Source organism: Parasteatoda tepidariorum, chromosome 9, assembly GCF_982258835.1.
Source record: "Parasteatoda tepidariorum strain Cologne lab strain chromosome 9, Ptep-v5.0, whole genome shotgun sequence".
Lineage (NCBI taxonomy): Eukaryota > Metazoa > Arthropoda > Arachnida > Araneae > Theridiidae > Parasteatoda > Parasteatoda tepidariorum.
In genome coordinates, this window is record NC_141763.1 from 52,089,880 (window position 1) to 52,111,386 (window position 21,507).

At 30.8% G+C, this 21,507-nt stretch overlaps 1 protein-coding gene across 10 annotated transcripts in view; it reads left to right on the forward strand.

The window, feature by feature from the left end:
* Positions 1-21,507, forward strand: part of LOC107455860 (rap guanine nucleotide exchange factor 2) — a 368,973-nt gene that overhangs the window by 318,300 nt on the left and 29,166 nt on the right. For 9 of the 10 annotated variants that reach the window (XM_087151806.1, XM_087151807.1, XM_087151811.1 and 6 more), the window contains 4 exons: positions 16,562-16,735; positions 17,862-18,080; positions 19,163-19,267; positions 20,388-20,578. In XM_087151806.1, coding sequence (XP_087007932.1) covers positions 16,562-16,735; positions 17,862-18,080; positions 19,163-19,267; positions 20,388-20,578 — 689 coding nt within the window. Of the gene's footprint in view, positions 1-14,596; positions 14,700-16,561; positions 16,736-17,861; positions 18,081-19,162; positions 19,268-20,387; positions 20,579-21,507 lie in introns of those variants that run through there. The other variant, XM_087151814.1, reaches the window with a different exon arrangement.

Genomic DNA, 21,507 nt, shown 5'->3' on the forward strand with positions numbered 1-21,507 from the left:
CGGAAGACTGGGCTTTAAAGTAGGAAGCGGAGTATTACAGAGGAACTTGGCGCCCATTCATAAAATAAACTTCATTTTTTTTATTTTGTGCGTAATTTTTTATCACCGTGATTAGAATGCAAATATTAGCTTCAAATCATTATGATTCCGTTTAAGCTAAGCTATGTTTTGTTATTTAAAGATTTAAAGGTGAAAAAACTGATCGGTATGTTAAAAATGGGATTAGTTTTATTATAATTTGGTTTATACTGAAGATTTATGGATAACATTTATTTCAATATATATTATTCCATTGATTAGAATGCAAATATTAACTTCAAATCATTGTGATTATGTTTAGGCTAAGCTATGTATTTTCTTTTAAATATTTAAAGGTAAAAAAACTGTTCGGTATGTGGTATCAAAATTCGGTTTCATACTGAAGGTTCATGGATAAAATTTATATTAATCCATCTCACCTTTAAATCCAAATACCATTTATTATGCCGATGATTTAATCATTCGTTGATCAAATTTAGCTTTTTGGAGAGCTGATTCCAAATTTTTTACCTATTAAATTTTTGGTATTTATAATTTCTTACATATTGTTTAAATTTTACTTGAAGTCTCCAAAATATTAATGTAAATTCTCACAAAATACAATCGCGTTTTTACTTTAAATCAGGGTTCATTGATTTAAGTCAGCGTAAATCACGATTAAAATGATAAAATCAATTGTTTTTTTGTTTTTTTAATCATTTATTTAAAAATTTGCAAAGCATTATAATATGAGGTATTTGAAATTATTTCATAGTTTCAAATTTATATAAAATTTCAAAAAATAACCTTTTTTTTAAAAAAATAAATGAGCTCTTCTATATAGAAATATTTGTCAACCTGCAATAAAAGTAAGGCATAAGGGTACAAAGAAACTCTATTTATCATGTCATTTCAAACATTAATAAATAAATGTAAAATTAATTTTTAATTAGTTACCCTTTAAAATGCACTTTATATTTCTTTTGAATATTCGACAAAAGAGTCAAATATTCATTACATTTATACTCCGTTTGTTTAAAATTCTATCTATTTAAATTTTCCACTGTAGCTAGTAAATTTAAATAAAAGAGATGCTTTTTTGGAATTAAATACAACACTCCCATCTGACATCATTTTTTCGATAAGGACAATAAAATAAAATAAAAAATGGCATTTCTATTTTATTAAAAGTTGCAGGTGCAGTTTTTCAAATGAGGCCGCGATTCACTCTCTACAACCGCCTTGAACTGTCCAAGGGAATAACCAACAAGCGATTTGGAAGTTTCTTTTGGTTTAACGATCGTCGGGGAACTAGTTCCTCATTCTCTTGCTCAGACGGAAAACCTGTTTTGGAATATTTTTCTCCACAAACATTTTACTCCGAAAAATTCCTGCATTTCAAAGAAACTCAACTTCTTCTACCATGCAAGAGCTCAACCAGAAAAATGATAGTTTTTGAAATACCCGGAACCAACTGAAGATTTTAAATATATAAGATATTGTTTACTTTCAGTTGACACTGAGCGTTATAAGCATATAATTCGAATGAATATATATATTTGAAACGATAGCTTCACTATATTTCAATAGTTTTAAATGGGCTATCTCAACTTAGAAAAGAATTTTTTTATTGGTTCATGTCATGAGTACTTAACTCTTCAATGTAGCTGCGTTCACTGTCATAAAACAGGTCGATTTCTATTTCTCAATCTTCAAACATCTCAATTTTTAAAAAATAAATGTTACATACCTCTTTCTTACCACTTCAAATAGGTAAAAAAAATATATATAAATATCTTTTTGTTTACTTTAGTTTATTTATTCTAAATCATTGTTGTTTACCATAAATATTGTAAAATTTAAAACTTTTTGCATACAAAGCCTAAGGCAATGCTCCCCAACATTTTTTTTTTTTTTATCGCCGTTTCGACCGGCCAACGTTTGATAATTTTACCGCGGCCCGCTGGTGATACGTTGACTGTTTATATTTTAATTGTTTTGATTTAATAATTTTAATTGTGTTTAAACATTCTTACAGGAAAGTCGCACAAAACCTAGCGAAATACACCACAGTAAATATTTAATTTAGTTAATAATTTAGTGTCTCGACGCCCAAGTTACCGGTCAGCGACGCAGGAATTGGAGACCACTGACTTAAGAGATGAAACACTCGCCTCCTCTTTTTGAAAACGCATGTAAAACTTTTTTTAAAGGTCTAGAGGATTTTTTTATTTATTAATTGGTTTTTTCTTTCTTTTTTCCGATTATTTAAAATCCGGGCGATGCATTTATCTGAAAGTTCTACATATATATTTATTATTTGATATTTTGTAACAAATGCACTCGAAGAGCCGTGATGGTTCAAGGGATAGAGCGTTCGCCTTCCAATGAGGTGAACTGGGTTCGAATCCCAGCGAAGGCGGGTCGATAAGAATCGGCATCCAGCTTGCACCGACCACAGTGCTGATGTGAAATATCCTCAGTGGTAGAAGTGTTATGGGTTAGAGTCCCTTCGCCGTCAGGCTAACCTTGGGAGGTTCTCATGGTCTTCATCTACATGTAATGCGAATGCGGTTTAGTTCCATCAAAAAGTCCTTGGCCCTTGTCTTCTGGATCGGGTTCAAAATTACAAGGCTACGGAGTTGAACATTAATAGTCGTAAACCCGAAAATTGGATCGGCTGTTCAACGTCGGTCATAAAATGAAATAAAATGCACTTGAACAATCCGCAGCAACACACCTCGCAACTTAGTGCTTATGCATTTTTATATTTCCCACCCTTTAGCGAACAATGAAATACAACTACTCTCTTCCGCAGAAAATTTTCGACCTGTAAATAATATGAATGAATAAATAAATAATAATTTTAGTTATTCCTTTAAAAAATTATCGCCACGAACGTTAATACTTTGCAGTACCCCTTCTCTGCAAACACATTTTTCAGGTAATTCGTAACGAATTCAATAATATTTAATACTTCACTTCTATAAATATACTTAAAAAATGTGTCTATAGTTTTATTTAGAAATGCTTATACATTCCGTTATTTTCTCATTTTATAAATAGCTTTGTACAGAAATACTTTCTCTCAAAAATCACGACTACGCTTAGATAAAAGGTGAAATCATTAGTTCGTTTTTCAGCTGTTTTATTTAAGCACGATTTTCTAAATCACGTTTTTGTCGTTCTCAGAATGAATTCTTTCTTGTTCTATTTTATCTTAATTCTTGGGTATTTCGTGTTTGAATCAATTTCAAGCCTATCTCTCGTAAATGTATCGGCTTAGCTATGTGAATCTGTTGCCTTATTTTTAGTATACCCTTTGGTGGTTGCTTAATTTTAGCATTATTCTAATTTTTTTCAATTTGTTATTTATATGTATTATATCAATGACTTGAGACAACTGAGTCAAACTTAATGATTAGAGAATTCTTAGTTCAAATGCTGATTCAAGTTAGTTATCGGGATAATTCTAAACTTTGAAACCATTACTTTGAAGGTTTTTCGATTAATAATTTTTTTCTTCTTATGTCCACCCTTATATTGAAATGACACATTCGGTTATCAGTTGGCCACTCTTTCAGGGAGCACCGTTTTAGCTGTGCCAACATTACCCCTTAGGATAGATAGTACAGAGAGGAAAGAACATAGAGAAGGAACATTCAACTCTATGGGAAGGAAAGAACATCCATGCCTCTGACGGGGATGCGGTTTTCCAATCCAGCGGCTTTTTACGACTCGCTCTTCTGATTGGCATTTTCTTAAATAAAATAAAAACTTGATTGTCTTTTTTTTAGTTCAGGTAACAAATTTTAAAAGAAATAAAAGCTTGCATTATGATTGCAACCAATTACAGTTTAGGAAAATGTAAGAATCGTCGACAATAGATGGCGCTGCGAGATACGAAAAAAACTTAAGAAAAGAAAAGAAGCTGGGGTGTTCTCTAGCCTGGGTGTGAGAAGACTGGAATGTTCTATGATGGAGCGCGAAGTTTCATCGATTATGTGATTAATTACTATTATTTTCTATATACTTCATGTTTGTGCCGTGGCATAAGTATGCATCTAAATAAAATCGTTTATGCCAAGAAAGGTTTATGGTGAAATCATTTCACATTGAAAAATCTGAAAAAGAACCTGCGAAATATTACTGGCGCAGCCGCCGAAGATGATGCAGAACCAAAAACCAGGTGAGAGCTCACTTTATATTTGTAAATGTATGCTCCCATAAATAAGTAATTAAAATTATTTGGGCGAAAATTATACAAAATGGAAATTAAATGTTTGTGTTCCGACATGGAACATTAATTTAGTTTACTCGTCAGAGTACGAACACGCCAGTGTTCTAAAGTGAATTCTTTTACTCGCCAGAGTACGTAGATAGCATATTTCTAAAAAGAATTTGGTTGTTCTTGTTGTTTTGGTTTTCGTCCCAAATAATTGAAAATTTTATTTCATTATATTGAATTTATTGTGGTTTTTAAGTTCTGTTTTAGAAATTGTTGGAAGCACGCCAGTGCACAACATATAGCGTGGTATCGTAATTGAAAATTTTATTTTTTTTTTTTTATTTCTGAAAGAAGAGGCAAGTGTCTTTTAATAAGAAAAAAAAATACAAAACTGAGTTTGTTTTATTCTATTTGATTATTTTGATATTGAATTGTATCATTGTTGAATTTTTTTATACGTATGATATATTTTGTTTTCGTACATTTTAATGAGAAATTTATACGAAAGTTATTTATAAATTTCTTATCGCATTTAATGATTTAAAATATTCAGTTAAAGTTTTCATTCTCACGTAGAATTTGATTTTTGTTCTAAGAATAATTATTTTGGTTAAAATAATTTTTATGTTTTGAATTTGTGAACTTGTAGGAAAGTATATATTTATATCTAGTGTAAACAAAGTATTGATTTAAAATGTTCATAAGTTTATTATATAAGGTTTATTATATAACAAATCGATAACTGAATATTACAAAGTATTCTCAGTATTTTGAGGTTGTTAATTTCGTTTTGAGTTTGTCAAAAATAGACATTTTCTATAGATTTGTGAATGATGTTCATTTATGTGTTTTCTTTTAAGAAATTATTGGAATATTAATTAGGAAGTAGTCAATTTTTTTCGTTAATTTTTTTTTTATGATTGAGAATTATTAAATTTAAGCCATGGCATTTTTGGGAAAGGGTAAAAAGGAGGATTTGATAACGTTGGCCACCGAATTAGAAATTGATGTGGATCCAAGTATGAAAATTATAACACTAAAAAACAAAATGACACATATGATGAAGCGTTTGCCAGAGAAATGTTTTTCTCAATTGTGGAAGAGAGGAAAAGGAAGGAAGAAATTGAGGAACAGCGAAGGAAGGAAGAGATTGAGGAACAGCGAAGGAAGGAAGAAATTGAGGAACAGCGAAGGAAGGAAGAAATTGAGGAACAGCGAAGGAAGGACGAAATCGAAGCTCAGCAGAAAAGAGAACAAATGGAATTTGAGTTGAAAAAACTTGAAATTGAATCCCGTACTCAACTAACTCAAACTTCATCGCCCAATGGAAACGGACAACATAACGTTGACTTAATTAAGCTCATTCCTAAATTCAAGTTAAGGGATGATGATATCGTGATTTATTTATCTTTATTTGAAAGACAGGCTAAAAGAACAGGGATTGATTCTAAAGACTGGGTGTCATGTTTATTAACTTTATTGCCTTCTGAAATCATTCAACTAATTGGTAGAGAATCTGAAGAAAAATTTGAAGACTACGAATACATTAAGGCCATCTTATTAAAGAGATTTAAATTGAATCCTGAAAGTTTTAGAAAAAAGTTTGTGATGCACCAGAAAAGCACTGAAAAATCGTGGAGGGATTTTTGTTATGAAATCACGAATTATTTCGAAGAGTGGATTGATGGACTTGAAATCAAAGACTTTGCCAGTTTAAAAAATCTCATTATCACTGATCAACTTAAGAAAAAGGTACCTCATGAAGTAAGATACCACCTTCTTGATGAGTGGGCAAATTTCGTTTCTCCAACCAAATTAGCGGATAAGCTTGACGAATATGACAGTGTACGTAATGATTCAAGGAAAAAAACTGGAATTCCCTCAAAAGACAAAACTAATGAAAAGTGGCGACCTCGTTCTCCACCTTCAGAAAGAAATTCAAGAAACAAATCATTCTACAAACAGGGCTCATCAAGCGCATATACACCCCGTAAGAGTGATGAACTACAGAGGTCGTTTTCCAAACTATCTTGTTATACTTGTGGAAGAGAAGGCCATACATCCAGATTTTGCCTTAAAAATCGGCAACCTAGAAACACTCCTACAACTGCCCAAAACAATCTAATCCAATCGTCACCACTCCCTTTAGAAAAAGAAAAACCAAAAGTGCTAACTGCCAAGATCTCTATTCCTGTCTCAAAATCCGTGGATATATCTGGAAACATAGATGATTTAAAACTCGTCAGAGTTAAATGCGGAAACGTGGTTCTAAATGGCATTGTAGACACAGGAGCCCAGATATCGGTAGTCCGCGAGAAGTTAGTCGCCGACATACCTTCTGAAGGAGAAAGTAAAATAGAGATATCTTCTGCTTTCGGAGAAAGCGAAGTCACTCCACTGAAAATTTTCCAAATGAAAATAAATGACGAACTTCATGGTAGTGTACCTATCACCTGTGCTGTTTCAAAGAAGCTGGTAACCGATTTGCTGCTAAGTTCTTCAGCTTATGAGGTACTGTGTGAAAATATTGAGCTTTGTCACAGTAATCTTCAATGGAATACCTCTTCAGAGGGGGAAGACTCTAGCGACGAACCATCACCATTGAAAGAAAATACTTCAAATTGTGCTGTCATTACCCAAATTTCACAAAAAGACATTAAGAATGCAAGAATGGAAAATGACACTAAATTGGATTTTAAGACTCTTCAAGAACAAGATGAGAGTCTAGCAAAATGCTTTGAATGGGCGAAAAGGAACAAAAATGCTTATACAGTTCAAAACGAAATTCTACTTCACTCGGAGAATATTTGTGGCGAAAACATCAAACAAGTTGTATTACCCTTAGAGAAAAGAACAGAAGTTCTGAGAATGGCTCATGAAATTCCTCTTGCTGGTCACCTCGGTGAGAAAAAGACAACTCAACGAATTAAATATTCATTCTTCTGGCCTACTATCAAACAAGACGTTAAGAAGTTCTGTGAAAGCTGCAAGGAATGTCAATTGAAGCGAACAATCACATATAAAGATAGAATTCCAATCCAACCTATCGTCAGACCAGAAACACCCTTTGAAGTATGGATTGTTGATTGCATTGGACCGTTAGAACCACCATCCAGAAGAGGTCATCGGTTTGTGATATGTGCAATTGATTTATGCACTAGATGGGCAGAAGCCATCCCTGTTAGAGAAATAAGTGCAAAGATCACATGCAACGTCCTGATGAAGATTTTTTCTCAAACCGGATTTCCAAAAATGATTTGTTCTGACCAGGGAACTAATTTCACAGCCAAACTCACACGATCTTTTGAAGATTTACTTGGCGTATGTCCCCGATTTTCCACTCCCGGACACCCCGAGAGTATGGGTGCTGTCGAACGATGGAATAGGACTTTAAAAGAAATGATGAATAAAAATATCCAAGAACATGGAAGGAATTGGGACCTACACCTTCCCTATCTTCTGTTTGCCTATAGAGAAGTGCCACATAGCACCACTGGTTTGTCTCCCTTCCAGATGGTGTATGGAAGACTGCCACCGGGACCTTTATCCTTATTGAAAGAGATCTGGACAGGCGAACGTAGCGTTCCAGTCACTGCATCCCGCTCAATTGAAACTTACCTACATGATCTTATCGGAAAAATAAGAAAAGCTCATGACATTGCAGCTGAAAACTCCAAAATCTCTCAAGACGGATACACATCAAGATACAACTTACGGTCTAAGGATAAGACTTTGAATGTTGGGGACAAAGTCCTCGTGCTAATCCCATCGTCATCTCACAAATTGCTCAGTACTTGGCAAGGACCAGCTACTGTAATCGAACTTACCAGACCTCACTCTGCCAAAGTCGAAATGGAAAACGGGAGTATAAGGGAACTCCACATAAATAAATTAAGGCCTTATATTGTTCGAGTGGATCATATTGGTATCATTTTCGACCAAGATGAAGACTTTGGAGATATCCACTATGCACCAGCGGATCTTATGGACAAATCTACTGAAGACTTATGGACCCACTTGCAAAATATGAAAGGTGACCTAAAATATTACCAGCGAAAGGAACTATTCAATGTGTTAAAATCATACACCGATGTTTTTAGTAGCAAACCAGGTCAAGCCCATGTCGATGGTCATGACATAAAAGTTACAGCAGACTGCAGTCCGAAGAGATTAAAACCCTATCGTGTCCCCATTTCGCTACAAGACGAAGTTGATCGCCAAGTTAAGGAATTACTAGAATGGGATCTAATAGAGCCCAGTGACAGTGAATGGGCACATCCTGTGGTATGCGTTGCAAAAAAGGATGGTAGCGTTAGACTGTGCATTGACTTTAGACTTCTGAATAGCTTTACAGTTCCTGACGCATATCCAATGAAGATCGCAAAAGACCTATTTTTTGAAATAGGTAAAGCCCACTTTATAACAGTAATCGATTTAACGAAAGGGTACTGGCAAATCCCGATGAAGGAAAGCGCCAAACCATATACAGCATTTGTCACTCATGCTGGCCATTACCAATGGAAGGTCCTTCCGTTCGGTTTAAAGAATGCTGGAAGTACCTTTCAGAAATCCATGGATAAAGTACTAGCTCGCCATAGACGCTACTGTCGCTCATATATTGATGATGTGGCGATATTTTCTAGATCTTGGGATGAACATCTCTACCACATCGACCAGGTGGTTCAAACTCTGCGAAGTGTTGGTCTAACCGCAAATCTAGAAAAGTGTGATTTCGGAAAGAGTCACGTGAAGTTCTTAGGCCATATAATAGGTTCTGGCACTCACTCTCCAGATCCTGAAAAAGTAGAAGTCATCCAAAATTTGTCTAAGCCTATCACCAAAAAGGAAGTTAGAAGTCTATTAGGGTTGGTGAGCTATTATAGAGAATATATCCAAAATTTTTCTGAAATAGTTCTACCTTTAACGAACCTTACTAAAAAGAATGTTCCGAATAATATTTCATGGGACTCGAAAGCAGAAGCATCCTTCAACAAACTTAAAGAAGAGCTGATTAAAATGCCATCACTACATACTCCAGACATCGATAAACCCTTTCAACTCTATACTGATGCGTCTGCGTTTGCAATTGGAGCATGTTTAGCTCAAAATAATGAACAAGGAAAAGAGATGCCCATCGCATTTTTTAGCAAAAAACTAAATCCTTGCCAACAACGATGGTCAACCATTGAGAGGGAAGCGTTTTGTGTCATCGAAGCCTTGAAAAAGTTTGATACTTGGATTTTCGGTGCCAAGGTACAAATTGTATCAGACCATAATCCCCTTACTTACCTGACCCGAAGTACCCTTCATGGGGCTAAACTCTCTCGGTGGGCCTTAGCATTACAACGCTATAATATGACTTTAACATACCGTAAGGGCAGTTCACATGGAAATGCCGACGCATTATCAAGGTTAACAGTTAATTCCTAAAGAAATCATGTATATATATTTGTCTTAAACTCGGAACAAAACTTAAATGTCAGGGCTGTTTAAAAAATAAAAAAAGTGTTTTTTTTTTACATTGATAACGTGTAAAAGAAAAAATATATAAATAAATAATTTTTTTTTGTAATATTTTGAATTGTTTATATTTATGTTTTTATTTATCATAAGGAATATAGTTTTTTTTATATACTTATATATATATTTATGATTTTTGGGAGCTGCATATTTTGGAGCTCTCACTTGAATTTCATCACCTGAATAGAAGCTGTGTTGCTGCTTTTTTTGTTTATTGTATTTTTCAGGTTTTCTCTCTCTGTCTCAGCAGCATTGTCTCTAAGGTGACGAATGTGCTTCCTTTGGGGGGACTTGTAAGAATCGTCGACAATAGATGGCGCTGCGAGATACGAAAAAAACTTAAGAAAAGAAAAGAAGCTGGGGTGTTCTCTAGCCTGGGTGTGAGAAGACTGGAATGTTCTATGATGGAGCGCGAAGTTTCATCGATTATGTGATTAATTACTATTATTTTCTATATACTTCATGTTTGTGCCGTGGCATAAGTATGCATCTAAATAAAATCGTTTATGCCAAGAAAGGTTTATGGTGAAATCATTTCACATTGAAAAATCTGAAAAAGAACCTGCGAAATATTACTGAAAATCTCAAAAAAAGAAAACGAGATGTTAAAAGCTGCTGGGTTGTATAACCCTTCATAAACTCTTTCACCACCATACAGTATGATCTGCTTTCTTCAATTAATGCATTGAATCATTTTGGTAGAACATAAGACGTACCCTATGCTAAGTATCGTATATTTACTGCAGCAATTTTCCAAATATCTCATTACTTAAAAAAACTTATCGTTGTATGCTTAAAATAATGATCTTTTTGAATAGCAGATTGAGTTTTATCTAGATTAGTAATAATATTGTTTTTTTTTTTTTTTTTTTTAAATCTAGACGAAATTTTCTGTGGTTTTCTTATGTAATTACTGATATATGCATTTGCACAAAAAAAAAATTCCAGAAATTTTCAACCGTTTTCTACAAAATAAAATATCAAGTTAATTCTATTTTTTAAGCATTTCTTTCGATTTTTCAAATTTAAATGATAAAAATTGTTTCCTTGAAATTTCTGAAACGAAATATGTTTAAAAAATTACCTAACTGAGGTATTTTCCTACAAATAAACAGAGTTCAAATGCCATCATATTTCCATCGCCATCAGAGGAACATTTGGTTTATTAGAATTTCATCTTTCGCGTCTAAATTACTTTAACATCCTGAGGCAGTTGTATGCTTCTGTGAAGGTATAACGCTAAAACATTATTATTTTAGGTTGTTTACTGGTTCCTAACCTGATTGAAAGTGAAAATATTTATATCGGCATTGTGCTTAGGGCGGTCCAAGTTTTACACTTCCACACAAAACAATAAGCAACCGGATTGTTGCTATCTAAGATACATTTTTAGATGGAGGTGACAAATTTTATTAAAGTATTGATGTAACAACATTGTTATTTCATTTTTGTATAAATAATTAATAAGAAGTTAAGATTAAACTTGCTGACTTTAAATGAGAATTATTTACGAATGTTTCGTACTTAACCTTTTTAATTTAACCTGATATTAAAACTTTCAACACAAATTATCTATCAAATCAATGAAAGTCAACAGACTAACTTATTCACTGAAAAGCAAAGCTATAATGGAAATTTAAAGGATCTTTTATTTGCCTGCTGATATATTGTAGTTGCAATGAAACTATATGCCTTTTAGAAAAATAGAAAGAAAAAAAAGATTCAGCATATTTTATTTCTATAACTAAGACACGTTTTTTTTTTTTTAATTAGCAACTTTTTTTTTACAAATAAACCCCAATGTGTTAGATCAGTGATTCTCAACCACTGTGCAGCGGCACTTTTGTGTGCCGCCAAATTCTTAAAATGTGCCCCCAAATATTAGAAATGATACAATAAAAATTATAATGCTTTTTTTTATTATGAGTAAAGTTTAAATTATATATATATACATATACTATTTATAATTTTTCCACGCTTTAACCGCGTGAACATCTTTGTCAACGATTGTCTCTGACAATCTTAAAATAAGATGGAAGTGTTTAAATTGTATATGACACACAATTTTAAAAAATGTTGTAAGAGCTAATCATTAAAGTAAGCTATGCAATTAATAACTAAATTAACAAAGGATAACTAAAAAAAAAAACAAATATATAAAAAACAAATTAACAGACGATAACTAAAAAAAATTAAGCTAACAATTAATAATTAGCAAAAAAAACTAGTTAACAAGAAATCACAAAAAAATAACAGTTAATGTAAAATAAACTGACAGTTAATAGCTATAGAAAACAAGCTAACAATTAATAACTGGCAAAAAGATAAATAACTGTTACTAACTAATAAAAAATTGTTCGAAAGAAATAATTAATCCCTTAATAAATCTGCTTTTGTAGTACATATTATTTTATTTCACATTCAAAATTATTATCACAAACTATTTAACACAGTGTAAAATAGGCAATTAAACAACTTTTAATCTAATTTTTTTCATTGTGTGCCGTCAAATTTCGAAATCGTTATAAGTGTGCCGCAACAAAAAAAAAAAGGTTGAGAATCACTGTGTTAGATAATGAGATGGCCCAGGTTTGAATTTTAGCGATGGCTGGTCTATATGAATTATGCACCCTGCTCGCACTAACCATAGCATTGATGTAAAATGTCCTCAGTGGTAGACAGATCGTTAAAAAAAAAAAATAATAAAAATAAATATCGTAAAGAAAAATATATTTATCGAGTTAAAAGATTCTTTGATAGAAAGAACTCCCTAATTTGAAAGTTATTCGGATTATGCATAATCAGCGTTCATTCCTCTTTCTCGATAACTATTGATATGAATTCAATAAATAACAAAAGAAAGATATGCCTCCTATCTTTTTGTGAAAGTGCTATTTATGTGCTTGGATCATATTTTAACACGATGATGTATGTATCTTGTATGAGAACAATTCGATACTGTCAGTTTTCCCAAGCGTAAAAATTGACGTCATAGATTACGTCATTGGGAAGGAACAGACAGATCACTTCGCAGCCTATTGTATTTTACGTTTTTTTTTCCACAGGTGTGTTTTTGGAATCATCTTTACGTCATTATTTCATATCTCCTGCATAATTCGGATTATCCTTTTTTTGATGAAATCTCGATTGTATTCAATTGGTATTAGTACTTAGCAACTTTATTTATTTTATTCCTAAATTTAATTCAGATTAAAGCTGCGTGTCATTCAAATTTAGCGGGGAGTGGATTTCTGTCTTTTTGTGAATAATTGTTTTAGTTTAAGCTGGCATTAATTATGTTGTTATTTTATTTCTCTTTTGGGTAAAAAGGAAGAAAAAAATTAAATCAATAAAAAGAAAATAAATTTTACCAGATTTCAATTACGATTTTTAAAAATGATTTTTTTTCCGTGGCAAATTAACATTGTGTAAAAATTAAGGAATTTCTTTTTGAAAAATGAACTTAAAGTTTTATTTAAATAAAGATTTTAGATCACCTTCATGTGTCTATGCTTACGAAAAATTCTAAATGAGGGGTGGTTAACCATAACGTTTTAATATAGTTTGTGTTGTAAGAATACTTTATTATCATTACGAGAGGACATGGCATTCGTTTGGCATGGTGAATGAATAGGCATTCCTTTCAACCTAATCTGTCCTGATCATGTATATGAGAAAAATATTAAACATATCTAAATTATATTTAACATCGAAGATGAAATGAATAAATGAAAATAATTAATTTTTAAATTCTTGTTTTTCAATTGATATCCAAAAGCGCAAAATACTTCCGCAATGCTACAAACATTGTTACTGACAATGGGCTACAAAATATAGGGTTAGGACCAACTTGCTGTAATCATTAAAATACGGAAAATATTTAGATTCTGCGTGTTGGTAATATGAATGAGTTACAAATTTTTAATTAATATTTTGCTTGCATACAGATAAAAATAATTTATGTAAACAAATGTAAACAAGTATATTTATTGGATTAAAGCAAATGGTAAATTTATAGGTATATAACAAAAAAGGTAACTTAAGAAAGACAATTGTCCTCACAGTTAACTTCCACTATTATTCAGAAATTAATTTTTTATTTACTTTTATTGACTTGCGAGATTTTTTTTTTCTTTTAATTAATTTATGCAAATTCATAAGTAATTACATTTTGCTGCAGATTCTGAACCCGTTAAATCTATAGAGCTTCCTTAACGAAATTGCCGCATTCTGATATTTTGAGAAAGGTTGAAAACATTCTGCATAGATATCTGCCTATATTAGTCCCTGCATTCTGTTACAAAGCATGACTGGAAAAAAAATTGTCACTTTTTTTTAATATTTTTGTTATTATTTTAGACAGTTCAAGGTCTAAGTTAAAAGTCTTTGAGGCCACAGGTTGTGCATTTAAGCTGTAAAAAATCAGCTGTGGTAATTTTTTTTCCTTTGCTTTTTCATTTCACTAAGTCACTTTTTAAAGGAAACTCGGCAAACGCAAAGGATAAAAAAAACTCACTTTATAAGTGTAGGGCTCTGTTTTTTATGAACGTCGAACCGCAACAGATAAAGAAAAAAATATGAAAAACTACATAAAGCATAAATTTGGAAAACTAAATTAATTCGCGACTACCGGCCGTAGATTGAAGCAGAGGTTAAAGGTCGCCGCCCCCTTTCAAAAGTCTTCAATGGAGCTTTCTTGGGAGAAAGAGTAGAGAGTTTAGTATTGATTTCATTGATGATGGGAGATGAGTCACACAACTACGATGTGTTACCATAGTTACCGCCACTAAGTGCGCGCCACCTGGTTCGAATAATCTACATACTCGGAATCAAATAAAAACAAAACTAAAAAAAAATACACTAAACGAATGATATCCCCCTCTGAGTGTAGAGGAATTTTACAGTCTATGAAGTTTTGCATTTCACTCTATTGGTATGTTGATTTTAACCTTTGTTCCCCCCCCCCTTTCATGTAACTCCTTTTTTATTTTAATGGTCTAGTACTGCGCGTGCTTTTAAGAAACAAATCGACTGCTGTGAATGAATGTCATTGTTTTAAATTATGAGTACGTGAAATAAATGTTTGTTGTTACTTTTGTGTAACGAGAAATGACAATTTTAATAACTGAAATTGATCGTTGTTATGAATTAAAATTTCATCAATGAATTCGAAATAATCAGTACGGAAAAAAATAATTGTTCGTTCTTATTTTAGTGTGAAAAGAAACCAAAAAGTTAATCAATGAATATCGTAGTTCTGAATAATGAGTGCGCGGAATTAATGTTTGTTCTTATTTTAGTGTTAATAGAATTTAAAAATTTAATGAATGAATATTGCTGTTCCATATAATGTGTTTGTAAAATTATGTTGGTTGCTATTTTAACGAAAGAAATCAAAACTTTTATCAATGAACATCGTAGTTTTCTGTTTTGATTAAACAAAATAAATGTTTTTTTTTAGTGTAAAAAATGATCAATGAATGTCATTGTTCTATATATTGAGTACGCACAAATAAATGTTGTTATTTAATTGTTAAAGAAAAATTAAAACTTAATCAATGAATATCGTAGTTCTAAATTATGATTCCACAAAAAAAAAAAAATTGTTTTTACTTTAATGTAAAGAGATATCAAAAATTTAAGAATGGAGTATTCTTAAATTTTTGTTCTATATATATTTGTTCTAATATATATTTTGTTCTAATATATATTATTGTTCTAATATATATTATTGTTCTAAATAATAAGTACTAAATTAATGCTTGTGGATACTTTAGTTTAAAGAGAATTACAAAACTTTATGAATGCTTTAATGGGATATTTCTAAATTTATTCAGTAGGCATATAATTTTGATGGACATGAATATTTTAAATGATTTTTTGCGTTACAAAATTCGAGATTCTAATAAATGATCTATCTAATTAATTTTTAATGTTTTTAATTTTTATTAAAAACATTAATTTTTTTATGTTTTTTTAATACTTGATAAACTTATTCCTCCAGTTCTTTATTCTCCATTAAAAACTGTTAAAATTAACCAATAATCAAATAATAATTTGTTTGGATAAAATCACCAATTGAAATTTTTATGTTTGACTTTATAATGTATTAATATAGATTTTTAGACATGTTTGTATTAGAACACTTTAAAAATAGAAAAGCAATTTAATCCATCAGAGGAATTATACTATTTTAAGTATTTATTATTCTATTATTCTTTGGAAAAAAAATTGTAATTTAATGTCTATGATTTAACTTTAAAATTAAACTTTTTTTGTGCATCAGATGAAAGTTTTTATTTATAAGTGTTAAATTTAAGTGTTAAATTTTTTTAATGGGTGTGAGTTTGTAATAGTTATTTATAATTTGAGATTAAATTGTGTCCATCTTTAGTCTGAACTTTCTATATTGATTATGAAATGTAAATATATAGAACAGTGTTTTTATGGTTGAAAAGATACTAATACAATATTTTGCTTGGGATCATAAAAATGCGATTATTTATTGATTTTAATAACTTTCACCTGTGGGAAATTTTTGCCTTATTGATGATTGAAAATTTCTTTAATAATATTATAAATATTTCTACTTTTTGAACTACAGTCAATTCTTAAACATTTATAGCTTAAATTTAAAGATATGATTCATTCTCTATAACTATATCTCTTCTATTTTCCTTCACTAAAGAACTTTTCAAAACATCCTTAATAAAAATTTAAATATATTTTCATTGAACTAACTCCTTTACTAAAATTAGCTATTGTTATTTATAAAGTAAACTTTTTCCTTTGCAGATTGACTATCCAGATGTGCAGTTAATGCGACCTGGTCAAAGGCAGTCATGTACAACTATGAATCTAGAAAAATTGTTGGCTTTAGAACAAGAGGAAGTAACAATCGCTCTAGACACAAGGCAGAGATTTTATTCTGAAGGTGGTGATGACAACTATAGACATCACAGATTACAGGTAACTTAATATTTTTGCATGCCAAATTATCCTAATTCTTAATACTTTAAAAACATGGTTTCCAATGTACCATTAATTTTTCCTTTAATTTTTTTTAAAAATTATATAACTTAAAAGAGTGACACTTAAATTCGTCTTTTTTTCTTCATTTTCCCATCATTTCTTTCACTATTGTTTTTCTTCTATACATTATTTTTTATAGTAATTATTTCTCTTGTTAATTTTTATAACATGGAATTTATCTTTAGAAAAGTTCCTCTAGCTTATACATAAAATTTTGCCTTAAGGTTATTCTCATTTGGCCAGAAATTATTTTAAATTTTTTTTTCAGATCTGTTAATCGAAACCCTCTTAATTGACTCTTCATAGTAAAAACGTTCATAAAAACAAATGTTTTTAAAAAAGAAAAATCTAGATAAAAGCCAAAACAAAAATTGTTCTTAATGTTTAAACAAAAAATTTAAATGTTGAAAATCACTGTTTAACTTTTTCACATTGCCATATTAGAAATGCCCTTTTAAAACACTGTGTTGTAATAAAATTGTCAATAAAAAGCAACGTTATTGCAAAAGTGAAGGAGAAAAAAGAAAAAAAATTCTTACTTCTGAAAGTTAACATTGAGAATCTGTATATTGAAACTAAACAAAAAGTGGTGAAAAAAAGATGAAATAGATTGCTGGAATACAATTAAAAAATAAAAAAAATCAGTAGTACAAAACTTATGACTCAGTATAAAGTAATCTAGTTTCAATTCTTCAAGTTTCACATTTCCATGTGTCTTGCAGAACATAAATTATCAAGTTTTAGAACTTAACAAATATGTGTCAAAACTATTTCTAATAATGTTTTGTAAAAATATGATTTTAGTTTTTTTTAAAGAAATCTGTTCTAATTCCTCCTAAAAAAAATTTTGTAGAAATATACTTTTCAAATATTACAATACTTAATACCCATGATTAGAATATTTAAAATTTTAATTAAAGCTATTTAAAAGCTTTTTTAAAAAAGTGTTAAGCCCAGTTGAATACCTTTAGATATTAGTTTTATTTTAGTTTGTTACACCTATTTTAGCCAATTTTGTGTTGAATATGAAGATTTTAAACCTAATATTTGTCTGTTTTTGTAGCTTCCTCTGGAGTTCCCCTCCATACTCCATCGCGGGGAAGCTCTCCTCAAAAGTTCCAACAGAAACTCCCACAGCAGTGATTCCTCTTCAGCCTATTCAGGATCTGATACCATGCAGTCTGTGCAGTCCTCTTTGGAGGATCAGGAGGTGGATTTATCTGGACTTATTGAAAGCATTGTTGATTCTGATGAAGAGGAGGACCTAGCAGAATCTCTTAATGTAAGTGATTTTTAATATTCCCACATTAGAAGAAAGTTCTCAGTTCTTAAAATAAAAATGAGGAAATATACTTACCAGGGGTCTGTTTAGAAGAAATTTGGGTCCGTTAACGGACCCTTCACAAAATATCCTTTCATAAAAACGGACCCTTCACAAAATAATTTATCTTTTGATCAGACCCTTCACATATTTGTTTATCTTCATTGTTGTTTTGCTAATCGAATAAACCTTTCCCATGAAGGGGGGGGACGGATGTAAACGAACTAAATTTTGTCTTCAGCAGACGCTTCTTGCTTTATACGTTTGAAATGGATATTCAGCTCTCAGCAGTATAGGCTAAATACGAAATATTTGTACGTTGCATAGCTAATTCAGTAGCTGCAATTGCTGTTTATTTTTTAAAATTTAATTTTTTTAATTATAATTTTACAGCGTTGAGCTTAATCTTGCATGTCTTTACAATTTAAAAACTTCTTGCAAAGTTTTTTTGCAATAACGAACCCTATTTGCACAAATTGACAAAAGCGGACCCTGGTTGAAAGAATGTGACTTAACGTTTATTTTATATTCACGAATTACGAGTAATTTTTTCACAATTTTACAAAAACGGACCTTTCACAAAATGTCTGGACAGACCCCTGCTTACACATTGCAATTTTTAAAAAAATCAGCAGTACAAAAGTTATGTTTTTGTATAAAGTAATCCAGTTTCAATTCTTCAAGTTTCGCTTTTCCATTTGTCTTTCAGAACATGAATTCACAAGTTTTAGATTATTCTTTATTAAATCTGTTCAAATGCCTCCTAAAAAAAACTTTGTCCAAAAATACATTTCCAAAAAATGCTTTGCTGAATTGGCTGAATACTTGTCCAAATATTCGACCAACCGAATATCAAAGTAGTGGCCGAATATTTGTTACATCCCTAATTGTAACTAGTTATAAATAGCTAAAAAAAATTTACATTTTTGTTAGATAAACTATCCCCATATTTTAATTAAGTTCCATTGTATTGATATGTGTTCTACAAGTGTTTTCGTTTCATTTAATATTTGATTCTGTCTTTTTTATTATTATTCGTATAGAGTCTCACTGTGAGGGATACTGTCAGGGAATGTCTTGAAAAAGATCCCTGCGAAAGAACCGAGGATGATATTGAAGTTTTGCTAGAATTTATGCAGCATTTACCGGTAAGCCTTTTTTCATAGTATTAAGAATTGAATATTTGCTTTGCAAAATTAATTACAAATGAAAATGTTATAAAATTTATTGCCTAGTAACCCTATGCAATTAGAAAGTTGCATTCGTCGCGTAGAGAAACCAATTTCCCCTTTTATATTTTCTAAGAAAATACAGATAGGAGAAAACATTTTTTAAATTTTGCCCATCATTTGTTTTATTTGGTACAACCAAGAAAATGCACTCTTTGCAATTAATTATTTTCTCTATATATCCTTTTTCAGGGTGCGTAGCGTTTGTAAAAAGTACTTAAAGGTGCTTTTTGGGAGATTTCGTTTTAAAAAAGTGCTTTTTTTTTTCACGAATAATTTTTTTCTTCCTTCAGTGATATCTGGCGGATCCCCTGTATTTCACGAAAAATGGGGTGTTTGCTACGTAATCATTCACACGAACTTCATGTCGTACCCACGTTATGACTTGCGCATGCGCGCACACTCCAAACTGAAACCCGAGTGCTCCAATTCGGATAGAGTCAGATCCTTATTAAATGTTTTTCTTTTTAATTTATAATTTTATTCTTGTTTATTTTATTTTACTTCTAACACTTTTTTGATGTAGGGGGTAGGGTACTTTTGTTCTGAGTTCAGAGTCAAGTTGAATTCACTCGGTGATGTGGGAAAGTACTGATTGTTTCGATTTACTTCCGTTTCTTTTTGAGTTTTTTTTTAATGCTAAAACTGTTTATAAAAAGTTTTTGTTTTTCAATAATATCATTGATTCAATATGAATTTTTTGAGTGCTTGAAAATTTTTTAAAAAGTGCTTATTTTTGATTCAAAGATTTGGCTATGCACCCTGTTTTTGCTAACTGTTTTTATTTATTTGAGTTTCTGGAAATTGTTCTAAAAATTCTCCTACAACTCAAAATAAATTTAGTTTTTTTTCCATATCTCCCTTTATTTGCTTAAATATGAATACCACAATCTCCCACATATCATGTGTTGGGCACTTAATAACCATTCAAACATGATAATACATAATGATATCTAATAAACATTTAAGTAATACAGAGATTAAGTTTTTTCTTTCCCATGTGTGAAAATTTACGAGTAATCATTTCTGAATATTGCAGGCTTTTGCCAATATGACTTTAACCATCAGACGTGCATTATGTGCAGTGATGGTCTTTGCTGTAGTGGAAAAAGCTGGAACAATTGTTATGAATGACGGCGAAGAACTGGATTCTTGGTCTGTAATTGTTAATGGACATGTTGAAGTGGAGCAAGCTGATGGAAGAATCGAAGAACTACATCTTGGTGATAGGTACTATAATATATTTATTTTATATATAGATAGATGTAGACATATACAAAAATATATGATACACACAGAGGGGGGGGAATTATCAATAGGTTCAATCATTTTGGAAACATACATAGCACCTACAATGAAACAAATCAGATATGATACAGGACAGAAATCAGATACTATAATAATACATAAATGAAATTTTTAAACTGTATTATAAAAACTTATTTACTGCATAATTATTGTAAAATGGTTTCCATTTATCTTAAATTATTGTATTGATGATTTTTCTAATGTTTTATCTTAGTTTTTTATTGCACTGACTCCAGTTTTGTGTTTTCTTTTTTTAATTTTCTATTTTGTATTTTATCTATTTTTCAAAAATTAGGATGTTTTATTAACACTAAATTTATTTATTTAATAAAATATTTATTATATTGTAAAATATTAATGAGACTTAAAGCACTGGATATGGTTAAAAAAATAGTTACAACTGTTGATTGTCAACAAGTCAAATGACAGTTTATGGTATTCTTCACATCTAAACTGAGTTATTTTATAATAAAACTGTAAATAATTTTTTTTCCTAAATGCTTAGTAAGCTTATTGGCATCTGTTCTTTTAGTTTAATAGGCATTAACTAAAGAAATACATCTAAATATAATGTCAAAACTACTAAGGAGAATTTTTTCTAAATTTAATTTTCATTCCTTTAGCTTTCTTCAGTTAAGTTAAATTAAAGACATATGTGATACATTTACACTTTGTAAGCATCTGTCATAACTTATTTAATATATTTATTTAGATGTTGAACAGAATTTTATATTGCTCTTCTAATCTCCCAGCTTTTTCTGCATTTAAAATCGGTGGTTTTGCTTTAACAAAAACTAGTTTTTTCTCTATGTTATTTATTGAGAAAGCAGTGTATAGTACAAAAATTTGGT